A 14,994-nucleotide genomic window follows, 5' to 3' on the forward strand; every position below is an offset into this window, starting at 1 on the left:
TATTTGGTCATTTGTATTACTGCAGACTTCTTATTCTTGACATGCAATTTGTTTTCCCTGGGAAAGTTGACATAAGGACCTCAACTCTCCAACATGCACATAGCAATGAGCAGACTTTACTACATGTAATCAACTGAGATGTAATTGACAGTATTTTTCTTTACTACATCAACTATAAGATTGATCAAGAAAATTCCAAAGTACTTTTTTCTTTACTACATCAACTATAAGACTGAACAAGAAAATGCTTTAATAGTCTTTGTATGGTCATACAGATAAATTCTCAAACATGAAAATACTAGGCACTTCTCAGAATATTTCATATTATGAGTGATGAGGGATAACCAGGTTGGAGAGAGGGAAAACTATCTTTGTTGATTTAAACAAACAAGCAAATGAACAAACAAACAAACAAACAAGCAACACAACAATAACAACCACCCCCACCAAACATATAGCCTGAGGCCAGACCACCTGACTAATGACACTGTAGGGTGTTTAAGGGATTTGGAGACCTGAAGGAATGGATTTCACAATTCCTGTGATAAGCTTTTGTAGTCCCATTCTCTGACTGCACTCCGGAAGCAACCAGCCTGCACTCCAGACTCCATCCCTTCTCTGGTCTTCCTTAACATCTCATCTTGACTCTCCTCTTCTCCCCTTCCAGTCAGATGTACTGTTAGGGCTGTAAGTCAGTGATACGGTACTTGTCTAGCATGGGAAAGGCCTTTGGTTCAAAGCTTAGTGCTGCAAGATTTTAGAAAGCGAAGAGAGGTACGGGATCACTTGAGGACAGAAATGTCTATGCATAGAGACTGCAAAGCAAGGGATGCTGTTACTTTCAAGATGGGGAAACTGAGGCTCTATTCTTGTGGTTTTCGTACAGTTAGAACTTAGACTTGAGACTTCCATTTCCCCTAAGAATTCTGTAACCTTTAGTTTAGGTCACATATCTGGGGAAGAGGGGAGGAGTCCATTCACTAAGGAAGCTAAAATAAAGCTTCTACTGCTGGCCCACATTTTTGGGCCAACTTCCAAAGCACTTTTCTCCAGCGAACTGGCCACAGATCCAAAGCTTGGGCCAATGTTCCAAAGACCAGAGAGAAGAAGATCAGAGATGAGTAGCATCAAAGTCCACAGATAACTGCTGTGTGACCTTATATCCAGAGATTGGGCTCCAATGCACAAATGTCCTGTCTCCTAAATCCCTGCAGGAAGAGAGATACAAAGACTTAGATGGAAGGTAAGCTGTTTCTTAAAGAAGTATGCCCCAGCTGCTTCTGCCCGGAGAGAACGTGGACTCATCCTTAACTGTGGCTATGTAGGCCCTCTGAAAAAACAGAGGTAAGGCAGGGTGTGCAAAAGCAGCCAGGGACAGGCACAGGATCCAGATGGAGATGTCACCTCCAAGCTCTCAGAAGGCTGCTGTGAATTTCGTCCAAATTCTACTATGGTTTCCCTGACAGTTCCTTTCATGTCAGTCCTCTATAGGCAGTGCACCATTCTTCTAGCCCATTCCACATAATCCATGCATAGAGTCCTAGTTTTACCCAATCCAGACTTTCCAAATGTACACTATAACAAGATAACCACACTGCTGGAAGAGGAAAAATTAAAAAAAAAACAAAACGTTTAAATTTCATTCACCCATCTTGAGAGTGATGGACGTGAACTCAATGAAGAGGGTGGACATCAGGAGATAGCATAACCGGAAGGGTGGTCCAGAGATGCACAGAACAGGAAGCGAACACATCACAGCTTGGTTATAATCAAAAGAAGAGCTCACAAGAGCCCAAAGGAACCCTGGATACCACAGGGGGCCACTTCTCACTTCCTGATGGAGACGCGTATTCGTGTCCAGGACTGCTCATCCTGGTGCCAGGTACAGATGGTGAGTGAATGTAGGCTCTAAAAGTCTCGTGTCTAAGGGGGTCAGTCAAGTGTTCCAAGGATGTGCTTCAGTTCTGAAGAAATGCCACTCCCCATTGAAGCCCCCTCCCCATTTTCCTCAGCAAGACCCTTAAAAACAGGGTTTACTTTTTTATCTTATTTTATTTTATTTTATTTTATTTTATTTTTTGGAAGGAGGGAGAGGATTTCAGCTTAGCCACTTCTCAGTTTTTGTGTCTGAGTCTAGAAATACTAACTTCAATCTCTCAGAACGGTTGAGAATTAACAGACATGAGAAAACAGTTAGTACAACGGCTGGCTGCTCTCCCTACCACCATCCCATGTCTGTGCACCTCCTTCTGGTCTTCTCTTATAAAGTATGTCATTCCCTTCTCAACTCTCCTAGGCAGAAATCTTGAGAGACTGCTACTTGTCTCCTTCAGCACAGGATGTTACCCACGACTGAGAAGGTCGCAGAGCATACGACCCAACGAATACTGCAGCAGATAGGCACCTCAGCTCCAGAGGTACAGGTGACCTACAGGAGTGGTGCAGAGTCAGAACTCCCTTTCTGTGTCCTGACTCCCTCCCCTTTGCTGTGCATTAACCAAAGTCTAGAGAATTCCAGGTTCTTACCTTGAGAGGCACAGCAGCAGGCGGGGCCAGGCAGCTCTGGCTGATCTGAACGGTTGGGCAATATCTGAAGAGCTGTGCCCTTGTTGCCAGCACGGTGGTACCTGTTTCTTCTTCACAGTTCTTTGGGAGTACCTCTTGGTTTACAGTCCCTCTCCTGTGGGGTGTTCTTTTGCCCCTGTCAGCTGCATTGGACAGGGTGCTTTGTGGAACTGAGAATTCGCTGACATTCCTGGCTTCTGGGTCCATATCCCACAGGTCCTCGTGGGTAGAAGTGACTGGCCAGTGCTTCCAGTCTACGGAAGGACTGCTGTTTCCATCATTCCGTGTAGGAGCTGGGCTAGCAAGCCTACATGGCAGTTGCTGTAGTAGGCCAAGTTTCCTAGGAGCCGGGGCCAGGCAACGCCTACTATGTGCGGATCCACCAACACCACTCTTCCTTACATGCAGACTCTGGGATTTCTCAGTTTCTTCCTTCTTTTCCTTCAGTGAATAGCAATGGAAAGCCGCTGGTCTCTGTATTCCAGAGCCTTCCTCGGGCTGCAGGCTCGAAGGAGACGTAGCAAAGTCCTGTGTACATCTGAGGTTCCAGGGAGCAGAGAAAAAGCTTCTTCTGGGACTTGGGAAAAAGTGTCCCTCCTCCAACCCCCCTGGGGCTGCTGTTGAGACAGCAGCGGTCTCTGGAAAAGGGGCGGGGAGAGTTTGGGTAGCTCGGGTTGGTGGGGGCTGCAGCTGGATGAAAAGGAAGGAAGTTTTCATCTGCTGTGGCTGAGGCTGCTCGGCCATTTCCTCCAAGGGAGCAGAGCTGGTCCTTGCCAGGGTTTCAGACCTCAGTGTCTCAGCAGCTGCAAGCAGACATGGTGACTCAGCCCCGTGGTTTCACCATCAGTCTGTGGAAGGAAATAACACACCTTTAGCACCCAGGGGGACTCTCCAGTGGGTTGGGGGGTAGAGAATCGTGTTTGCTGGAGGACTGGACTCTGCTCAGAGTCACAAAAGCAAACATTGGTGGAGAACAGTGTACAAATGACAGATGGGTGTGTGTGTGTGTGTGTGTGTGAGAATCAAGACAGCCTTCACACCTATGTCCAAATGGAATCACTTCTTTACCTTTTAACTCTTTATTCTAGTAATTAATCCTAAATTATTTTGACTATTCCTGTGATTTGGAGTCTGATCTGACACTATGTGGTTTATAAATGACATTGAAATGGCCTTTCAGTCTCCTTTGCCTACATATGTGAAACACAGTTTTGAACAAGTGGAACGTGCCATGGTGCTCTTCTTTACAGACTACGGTAACGAGGGGACCCATGGTGGTAGGTCTCGTGGTTCAGGCCAAAGGATTCAACATTATAGTTTGAATGCGTTACTCCCCAAATTCAAATGTTGCTGAAATGACTGAGAGGAGGGACTTCTGAGAAGTGATTAAAGTCTGGGTATTGCCCACCCCAGCTTGTGCATTTGAATCATAAAGAGGCTTCTGGTGGAAACCCAGATAGAGGTAGCAGTGGGCCCCGAACCTTCTTTCTGCCTTTTAATTTGGGAACTTATTGCAGCAGTGACAAATATTTCTATCCTAAGTTGTATGAGCTGGACTATGGGAAATGCAGAGAAAGAGATGATGGTGGGAGCTGAAGGGAGGGCTGCCTTGGAAGGCAGGTGTAGGAAATCTTCCTGAGAAATCATTAAATATGGGGGTTCGGCTACTAAAGTGGTGGTAAGAAGTAGGGGCTAAGATACAGAGAAATCGTGGTTATTATGGGATATAAATGGTGTTTTGATCAAAAAGACTTTGGTGACAAACATTTCTTTGAGTCTTCCTTTCACTTAGAGAAAACTTCTAATTGTCTCTAAGCTAATCATACCTAGTTTACAAGTTTGCTATTGATGTAGGGATTAAATAAATAGTACAAGGTGTGTAATCAATCCTCAGTAACCATTAGCTGCTACTCTTGGACTGTACCTACACATTTGAAGCTTTGCAGAAATTTGTTCATGCAGCAAAATTATTAAAATATATGTGGATATATACATCCTGTGTACATGTGTGTACACATATGTATTGTTTTCACATATATTCAGTAGCTATTTACATATTTTTATGCTTCCTGTGTGACAAGAAAGACGAGAGAAGCTGAGGAATTATTGGTGAGAGTCAGCAGTGAATTTGGGGTTAGGCAACATAAGCTTGAGTTTTGGAGTAAACATCTATTAAGTGTGACTCACAGCATATCTTTGAACCTCATCAAACTTATTCATAAAACAGCAAAATAAGTGTCTGTCCTTCCTACGTAACAGAACTCTTACAGGCTACTTGGAATAATCTGTGTAAGAATAATTTATAAGTACAAAAGTGACATATGTAAGTATGCATATATATGTAAATATATATATAGTCTTTGAGTTGTGATGCGTTTCAATACATACACATAGACACAGGCACACGCGCGCACACACACACACACACACACACAACTCTATGTGTACATGAGGGTTATTTTTTTTATTCGATATATTTTTTATTTACATTTCAAATGATTTCCCCTTTTCTAGCCCCCCACTACCCGAAAGTCCCATAAGCCCCCTTCTCTTCCCCTGTCCTCCCACCCACTCCTTCCCACTTCCCCGTTCTGGTTTTGCCCTATACTTCTTCACTGAGTCTTTCCAGAACAAGGGGCCACTCACTCCTCCTTTCTTCTTGTACATGAGGGTTATTTTTAAGACAAGATCTTAGACGGGCTAAGCTAGCCTTAAACTCTCACTCTTCCTGCTTCCACCTCTCAAGTACTGGGGCTACAGGCCTGTATCATCTATAATAAATAATATTATTTATACTCCTAAACTATATAATTCTTTATGGTTTCTATAAAGTACTGTAGTTTCATTGCTTTGAAAGGATGCCAAGCCAGCTTCCTATTTTCCTGCCACCATTTCAAGATTTATATAATGTAGATAGAGATGTCAGAAAACTTAAATGGCACTATGTCTCTGCTAATGGTGATGGTTTTTTTTTTCTGCAGTTCTAGAAAATTAATATGGTTCTAGAATCTTGACTATGATGGAGAGGGAGGATACGTATCAAAGTGCACTATTCCCTTACTTCAGCCTGTGGTAACTTTCTGAGGTGGGCAGAATGGCCACTGGGAATACAGAGAATGAATGCGGAGTGATTTGCTTCAAGCCATGTGGTTAGTGAAGGCAGAAATCGATCTCTCCATCCAGGCCCAGATCTTCACACCCCTTTCTGACTGATAGACCTCATGTGGACTGTGTTCACCCTGTGCTTCCTGTGTCTAGAGGGATGATCCTCCACCCCACAGGTATTGCTTCTGCTGGCCTGGAAGCCTCACCCTCTCTGTTGTTTCCCAAGCATTCCTAGAACATTCCATTCCATTTCAACTCAAAGGAGTGATCCTGTGCCACTCAGCTCATAGCTATTTTCTCAGAGGCTACTGACCCCTGTTGGTGTTCTTAGCACTTCTATTGGAGCCCCCTGGGATTCCTGAGCCCAATTTGAGTCTGCTTTGCTGGGCATTTATAACTTGGCAGGATCAAAAAGTGGTAGTACCTGGGAAGCCAGTATCTTGAAAACTGCCAATCATTAAGGATAAAGAATTATATTTGGAAAGTGATTGGAATTCTTGAATAAAGACAAACGAAGAGATAACGCAGGGCTGGTGTTGGGTGAAAGGACTGTGAAGAGGTGAGGGATGGCAAGAGATGTGGAAACAGAATAAAAAATACAACTCGGGAGGTCAGAAATGCAAGAATAAGCACTGAGGGTTCCTACTCACACCTTACTGAGAAGGCTTCAGAATACTCCAGGATACCCGGTCTACAGGCACCCGCCCTCAGACCAGGTCTACAGGCACCCATCCTCATACCCAGTCTACAGGCACCCGCCCTCAGACCAGGTCTATAGGCACCTGCCCGCATACCCAGTCTACAGTAACCCGCCCGCATACCAGGTCTACAGGCACCCATGCTCATACCCAGTCTACAGGCACCCAGCCTCATACCCAGTCTACAGGCACCCACCCTCAGACCAGGTCTACAGGCACCCACACTCAGACCCCATCCACCAGCACCCACGCTCCTTCAGGACTATGGCTTCTTTCCCCATTATTAGGTACTGTCATGTCCGTCAAGTGACTTTGATGTGAAAGTGATGCAATTTGATAAAGATGGTGACTATTGCTACTGTCTTGGTCTCTTCAGTCTTCTATTTAAAAATGCCCTAGATGGGGTTAGTTATAAATAACAAAATGTTAGTTTCAGGGATAGAGAAGATCAAGATCAGGGTGCTGCAATATTCTTGACAAATGACAATTTCATGTGATAGAGAGGGTAAGGGCTGGCTCTCCTTCCCCTCCTCCTCCTCCTGCTCCTCCTCCTCCTCCTCCTGCTCCTCCTCCTCTTTTTCCTCCTCCTTTTCCTCCTCTTCCTTTTTCTCTCTGCCTCTTTTCTCCCATCCATGGCATAACCGCCTCTCAATGGTCTGCTTCCTATTTCCATCACCTGTCTCCCCCAGAAGGTAGCACGTATTCCATTCTGTCTCACAGGGTTACTGGCACTGCAGTCTGCAGAAGGTAAAGTATAAATTAAGCAGGTGCAGAAGATGCAGGCACTGGTCTATCGGGCTCTAACAGCTCCTTCCGTACTGATTCGCTACACGTTAGTACATCTAGGAGCTACTTTATTTGCCATTGATAGAAATAAGATATTTGGAGAGAAGAGACTCTTTTAGAAAAGCAAAAATTTCACACGTCCCTTCTTAAGTCTCAGGGCACATCATTGTCTATGACTCCTCAACCTCATACATAGTCTTTCCATATTGACTGGAGTGATTTTCCTTTGTGTGTGTGTGTGTGTGTGTGTATGTGTGTGCTTCTTCTCAACAGGCAAGTCCAGTCCAGCTCATGTCATCATAGATGACACTGTGTCTGGTTGCCCCCCTTGCTGTGATCATTTATGGAAGGACCAGATGGCAACTCTTGGAAAATATTTTAATTAGGAAGCCTTTCATCTCCATCCTGTTTCTATTTCCTTTCTCACCCCACCCCACCCCATGCACACATTGGCATCTTCTTAGTGAATCTTTGTATTTTAGGTTGATATGTGCCCACCCTGGCATCTGATCACACAGGGCAATCACAGTTGAAGTAAGTGGGAAAATGCTGAGACAGACAGGACGAAATCCAATAGTCTGTTCTGTGTCATGTGCACATGTCCAGGCTTCACACCCACGTTTTCTGGAGTCCTTTACATGCAGGGGATATGGGTTTTACCAACAGAAGCCCCACAGCCGAGCAGGGGTGAGGAGCCCTTTTCTACAGAGAGAGGCTGCACTGTTGGGTGGGAGTGAGGATAAAGGACCAAGGCGGCTGTGCTCGGTGTCACCCAGACTCTACGTCCTTCTCATGCCTTCTTATAGCTCCAGGTTGTCCCCGCTGACTCATTTCACATAGCTGTGAGTTTCCTGGAAACAGCTGTCACAGAACTCTGTCAGACAGATAGGAACTGCTTTTAAAAGCACAATTCATGAGTAGTTTGGGGGAAACAAACTACTTTCTGTTCAACTTGGTTATGACTGTAATTTATTATGTTTGTTCCCCCTGGACAAGTAATTCTCACCGGCTATCCAATAGTACCCAATAGGCTACAGGGTTAAAGCAACCAAGGTCCATGGATGAAAAAAAAATGTTAGCTGAGATTCTTAACAAGTAGCAAAGCCAGCAGTGCAGCCTCTCTTGTCTGGGCTCCGAAATCTCTGCTGTTTCACTGCAGTGCTTGTCAAAGCCGTGCTTGTCTCCCCTTGCCGCTATCCCATCCCGCATTGCTCACTGAAGCCTATCCAGTCAGTTCTATATTTGCATTTAAGAAGACTCAAACTGGATCGTGCTGACTCTCTGTGGGCATCACTGTCCTCAGGAGAAAGATTACCATTTCTCAAATTGGCCTGAGCTTTCCCTGCTCTCTTGTGTGTTTCTTCCACACTTTCTCTACATAGTGATTCTTCCCCAGACAGGGCAGTTTCTCAGGCCTCTGCCCTTCGATCACGGCTCCGGTCTCTCCCTTCTTCCTTCCTCTCTAACTAAATGATACAGCCTCCTGCGCCTTGGCAATAGCCTAACACCTATGTGTCTCCAGCCACTATCTCTCATTAGTCCTCTCTTCTAGGACTTTCTGTCAGCCATGTTCATTCTGATGCCAACTTTGCTGTGATGGATACAAAGAAGAGGGAAAGCAGGAAGACAAGCAGAAAAGAAAAGCTAAAGCTGTCAACATTTTCCTTTTTCTTACTCAGAGTTATACTTAGAAGTCATTCAAAAGATTTTTAACATTGCAAATGTCTCTCATGAGTAAAATATTTGGCCCAGTTATAAACTCAGATTAGAGCTGCATGTTGGTAATTATATATATAATTATATACATATATATATATGTATATACATATATATATATATATATATATATGTTACAGATAACAAAATGCAGGGAAACACTATCAAACTGTGATGTATTCAAGTATCAAGTATCACATGAGTAGAAACCAGTGCACGAGATACAAACCTGTACAATAAAGTAGTGCTTAAAGGTAAATGACATGGACTTGATGTTTGTGAGTGTTCTTGCTTGTGGAATCAAAGGGAAAAGTTGGGGTTCTTTCTTCACACTTCACCCTATTTCTTGAGAAAGGAAGATGTCTCATGGAGCCTGGAGCTTGCTAATTGACTAGGCTGTCTAACTAATAACTCCTAGGGACCCTCTTGTGAAGTGGAAACATTAAGGGTTCTTTGGAAAGCCAGTTGTGTTGGATGGTGTTTTGCTGGGGCAAACATGTAAAGAAGTGTTTTCCTAAAGTGGACACAGATGAAAGACTAAGGCAGACTTGTGAAGGGATGTTTCACTGAAGCAAACACAGGAGAGAGGATGTTCGGCTAAAACAAACACATGAAACAGGTGGTACAAGATTCTTTGCAATCAACACAAATATATTGGTCTGCTTTACATTGTGTAGTTGAGCTGCATTTGTCAGGACTCCTTGGACTTGGGCTTATTGGATACAAGTCCTGAGGCAAGGGACATGGAGGACAGACACATGATGGTTTGAGGTTGTACAGAGCCATATTGGGGAGTCATGCCACATGGTAGGAACTTGACATTAGCCAAGGACAATCCCTGGCTTCGGGCAGGAATCTGATGTTAAGGCATAATAGGGAGTTACAGCAGAAACTTTTATCCTATGGTGGAGAGTGAAGGTTAAGCTCATTGTTCCTCCAGGTCTAGGAATTCCTGAATTAAGCAGGTGACCCACCCAGCTGCCGGAGCAGTTGAGACAAGGACCTCCAGGTGAAGCTAGACAACTTCCACCGGAATTCAACCCAGAGTCTGGGGGGAAGGGCTTACCCAAACTGTTAAAAGGTCTGACTGACATTAAAGTTGGGGCCTTGATCAGCAAAATATTGTCCTGGCCTTCTTTCTTTTCGCACCTTCCCCATCTATCCCTCAGCTTCTGTTCCAGCAACCCAGTTCGTAGTAGCTGCAGCAGCGATGGAATACAACAGGAGGGTATAAATAGGATTCGATGGAGTGATGGAGACAGAGCTTGGCTTACTGGTACAGCTACCTGTGCAACGCTAGTGGGTCTCACGTCTTTGCAGATCTTCGCTTTCCTGAGAACAGCACAGCTAAGAACTTCTCCTGGGCTGTTGAAGGCTGAGGTCTGGCTGTCTGTGCTAGGTTATGTCACTGCTGTTGCTAACCTGACTCAACCCAACTGGACTGCTGGCGTATCCATGAACTGTTTGTGGGTGCATCAAGCTGCAGCTGCCTGCTCACCTGTGACCGGAACTGCCTATTTCCAGACAACACAGACAAGAGTTGCTCCAAGGAACCTCTCTGAACAGGTCCACTTTCCTCATATCCTTTCTTTCCTGCTACCTCAGGTGGGTGGTGGGCTACAGGGGAGGTTAAAGCATTTAAGAACCATCCTTAAAAATAGGATTTGAAAAATTAAAGTTACATTCTTGTCCTCTCCCTCCCAGCACTAGGATTATAAACAAACATCATATTCAGGTTTATATGAGGGCTAGGGAATCAGAACTCAGGTTCTCATGCTTATAGAGTAAATGAAGAACTATTACCAACAATATGTCGATCGGGTGACTACATTTTACCTGGCATCCCCATGTTTAGGAAGGAAATCAGGGAAGGTCGAAGCCAGATGTCTATACCACCCTCTGACGCCATCTGCTTTTTGTAGAACACAGAGCATCTTTGTTGCTGAGGAAAGAACAAAGTTTATATGGAACATTCTGGCACGGCGGGGTGAGTGAGGCTAAGCAGCACATGCGACAGATACGGGCACGAGGCGCCCATTTACCTCTGCCTGGCACCAAGTAGTTTTGACAACTTTAATGGGCTACAGACAGGCTATGAGCAAATGTGTTTATCACACATACTCAGCCTTCTAGTGGGAACCTGGAAAGAGAAGAAAGGCCTATTTATCTTAAAAGACCATGGCAGCTTAAGAAAGAGTAGGGGGCAGAGGACAGACAGCAATACTTGAAAGTAGGACTGTTTGATATCAAAGTGATTTCTCCTAGGTTTATTCAGCTGTTTATACGATAGGAAATGGTGCTTTGGTCTGTTTAACACACATATGTAGTAGACTTGAATCCTTAGGATTGTTTTAGCCCCTCTAGGGTCAAAATGGATTTAGAAACCAGAGAATAATACTCTTCCATAGGATGCAATGTTAAAAATTCCAGGATTAAAAGCTCAGGAAACAACAGGTGTTGGCAAGGACATGGAGAAAGAGGAACACTCCTCCACTGCTGGTGGGATTGAAAGCTGGTACAGCCATTCTGGAAATCAGTCTGGTGGTTCCTCAGAAAACTGGACATGACACTTCCGGAGGACCCTGCTATACCACTCCTGGGCATATATCCAGAGGATTCCCCGGCATGCAATAAGGACACATGCTCTACTGTGTTCATAGGAGCCTTATTTATAATAGCCAGAAGCTGGAAAGAAGCTCTGAATACCCAAGACACACTTCACATTATCAAAACATTCCCAAGAAGAAGGAAGGAGAGGGCCCTGGTCCTGGAAAGGCTTGATTCAGCATTGTAGGGGAGTACCAGGACAGAGGAGTAGGAAGGGGTTGATTGTGGAACAGGCAGAGGGAAGAGGGCTTATGGGACTTATGGGGAGGGGGGAACCAGGAAAGGGGAAATCATTTGGACTGTAAACAAAGAATATAGAGAATAAATAAATAAATAAAAAAGAAAGAAAGCCCTGAATACCCAAGGCACAAATCGCATAACAGATGACTCCCATGAAGAAATATGGAGAGGGTCCTGATCCTGGAAAGGATTGATCTAGCATTGGAGGGGAATGTAAGGACAGAGAAAAAAAGGAGGGAGGTGATTGGAGAATGGATGGAGAGAAGAAGGTTTATGGGACACATGGGGAGGGGGAATCCGGGAAAGGGGAAATCATTTGGAATGTAAACAAAGAATATAGAAAATAAAAATATTAAAAAAATATTTAGCCTTCTAAAAAAGAAAGAAAGAAAGAAGAAAGAAAGAAAGAAAGAAAGAAAGAAAGAAAGAAAGAAAGAAAGAAAGAAAGAAAGAAAGAAAGGAAGGAAGAAAGAAATTAAATTCCAGGAGGGCATCCTGGGGCTTTGGTTCCATAATGCATTAAGACATCACATAATTAACAGTTCTCCCCCTGTGACTTCATTTCTTTAGAGTAAGTATTGCTTTAGGTTCAGTAGGTTCTCTTTAACATACTAATTCCTCTGTGGTGTTGTGTAGATCCAGATTGGCCCCCAGAAGTCCCCAAGGCTCAGTGCCCAGATCTCGTAGGTGTGAGCACTGTAAGGGGTGGGGCCTAGTGGAAAGTCTTCTGGTTATCAGAGGAAGGGATGGAGGGGTCCTGCCTTTTCCTTTTCCTCTCGTGTGCTAGCCATGATGTGAACAGTTCTTTTCTACTCGTCTGCCATGCTGTCAAAAGCAAAGGGGCCAATCAATTGTGGATGGAAGCCTCCACAAACATTAACCAGAGTAACCCTTTTCTCTCCATCAATTGATTGTATTTCAAGTATGTGTTAACATTTCCTCTAGGCTCCTAGCAACAGTTACCTAGCAATTACCAAGTATGAGCCAGGTATATAAGGACTGTTTGCTCTCTCTCTCTCCCTCTCTCAATCTCTCTCTCTCAATCTCTCTCTCTCTCTCAATCTCTCAATCTCTCTCTCAATCTCTCAATCTCTCTCTCAATCTCTCCCTCTCTCAATCTCTCCCTCTCTCTCTCTCTCAATCTCTCTCTCTCTCAATCTCTCCCCCTCTCAATCTCTCTCTCTCAATCTCTCTCTCTCTCTCTCTCTCTCTCTCTCTCTCTCTCTCTCTCTCTCTCCCCACATGTCCCTGGCTGGCCTCTTCCCCTCTTTCTCTCTTCCTCTTTTTCTCTTTATTTCTGTCCTTCTCTGTCACTTTCTTTATCTGCCTCTTCTCCAGACCTACTTCCCAGCTCCCAAATAAACTTTCTTTTATACTAGGCCTATCCTGTGGCTGATACCTCAGGGATGCCTTAGCAAGGGCCCACTAAGATACCGCCTCCTGCCACATCATACTGTGTTTTATGAAACACAATAGTATGTGTTACAGTAATGGAAAGGACTGAAGAGAAAACAGTGAAACCTTTATTACACTGGTGCAAGTGATTTTCCCAGGCTACTTCTGTATCCAAGTGGGATTAACCTTTGCACGTCATGATATGTTGTCATCTACAAAGTTGCTACCTGAGGACTGTGAATAACGTATTAAGGAAACCTAAAACGCTGTTGCCCATCACATGCATCCCCTGGCTCCCATGTGGCCTCTGAGCCTTGAGTCTGACACACCTGTTGACTGTCCAGGCTTCTCCAGTGATGAGGTGGTAGCAGTGGGAGGGTGGGGCACACTGTCAGGAATAAGCCTTAAGGGTCCAGTAGCCTGGGCTTCCTGACTCAACTGGTCAGGGAGCTGGGCACTGAACTCAACAGTGCTGGTCTGTAGGTCTCAGGCTGTACTGTACGGGGTAACAGCTGGGCAGGTCCGGCAGGGTTTCCTCTGGCTCCCTACCCCCTCCAACGTTTAAAACACAGCCAGTGATCTGAAACCACGTAAGAAAGGAAGAAAAGAAGGAAGGAAGGAAGGGAAAGCTTAGTTTTGTTGCTTCGAGCTCCTTTTATCACAAAGGTTTGCATGTAAACGAAATGTTCGGCCATACATGGTTGCAGTTGCTTTTTTTGTTTGTTTTACATTTAAGGTAGAAATAGAAATCTTAAAAAACAAACAAACAAAAACCTAACAAGCAGAGAACTGTGAGGAACTACAGCTGAGGGGACAACGTGCCCAGAGGTGCACACTCTGGTCTCTACGGAGGCCCATCCTTGGGCCAGCGAGGAGATGCTGGGGAGAGAGTTGAGAGCAGGTTAAAAGCAGGACTCGGGATGTTCAGAGTCTTCTGTTTCTAATGAGTTATACACTGACTGGATGTTTTTGCTGTTTCACAACTGGGAAACCTTAAATAAGACACTTAGATTTTATGACCCATACCTTCTCATCTATAAATTGTGACTATAACATTCTTTGTTTTGCGTAATTACAGCAAGCACCAATATATAAGAAAACAATTTATAAAATAGATATCACGATGTCTAGGTGCGTTATTTTTTCTTAATAATCGACTTCACTTAAAGTTTCAAAACATCACACACAAATGCATTCTCTGAAGAGATTCTGACTAACTCAAAGCTTAAAGAATAAATAGTAATTAAGTGGTTAGGGAGGAGGAGAGAGACCATTTATGCCCTGCTGAGGCAAGACAGCCATGCAAAGAGAGCTTGCAGGGCAGGCTGGGGCTCGCAAGCCCACAGGGAGGCAGGGATGAGAAGAGTGTGGTCTCGCATGCTTTGGTTTAGAATGACAAGCAGGACACTTGAGGCAGGAGGCGAGAGGAGCTCAGTCCTGGGGTGGGGGTTGAGGCACACCTTGTTAGGAAATTTATATCCTGAAACAATACTTTAACTACTCTGTTGAGTATCTATTATTCTATACAAATATATGCATATATGTAATGTATTTAATAAGCAGACCTTTTAAAAGAGATTCTCTACTGACACAGTTTCTGAAGGTGTTAACTTACAGCATCAAGCCTGATTCTTCATGTCAGGACTTCTCTGGGTTTGGTTTAGAGAGTCTTGCTTTAAATATCGAGTTGGCCTTGAACTCGAGATCCTTCTGCTTCGGCCTCCTGGATTATAGCCATGTGACACTATGCCCAACTTTCAAAACCTTTAGCATGCACCTATGCTTCGTGAGTTTTCAAGAAGAGAATACAGTCTTTAGGGTCTTTGACCAGAGGCACTTTTCCTGAACTCCACTCCCCGGTGTTTCCACTGCTCCAGGGTTT

General features: G+C 44.4%; 1 protein-coding gene across 7 annotated transcripts in view; it reads right to left on the minus strand.

The window, feature by feature from the left end:
- Psd3 (pleckstrin and Sec7 domain containing 3) overlaps window positions 1-14,994 on the minus strand; it is a 528,621-nt gene that overhangs the window by 434,138 nt on the left and 79,489 nt on the right. For 6 of the 7 annotated variants that reach the window (XM_052162839.1, XM_052162837.1, XM_052162836.1 and 3 more), the window contains one exon: window positions 2,527-3,413. In XM_052162839.1, coding sequence (XP_052018799.1) covers window positions 2,527-3,309 — 783 coding nt within the window. In that variant the 5' untranslated portion in view covers window positions 3,310-3,413. Of the gene's footprint in view, window positions 1-2,526; window positions 3,414-10,706; window positions 10,785-14,994 lie in introns of those variants that run through there. The other variant, XM_052162838.1, reaches the window with a different exon arrangement.

Source organism: Apodemus sylvaticus, chromosome 18 (genome assembly GCF_947179515.1).
Source record: "Apodemus sylvaticus chromosome 18, mApoSyl1.1, whole genome shotgun sequence".
Taxonomy (NCBI): domain Eukaryota; kingdom Metazoa; phylum Chordata; class Mammalia; order Rodentia; family Muridae; genus Apodemus; species Apodemus sylvaticus.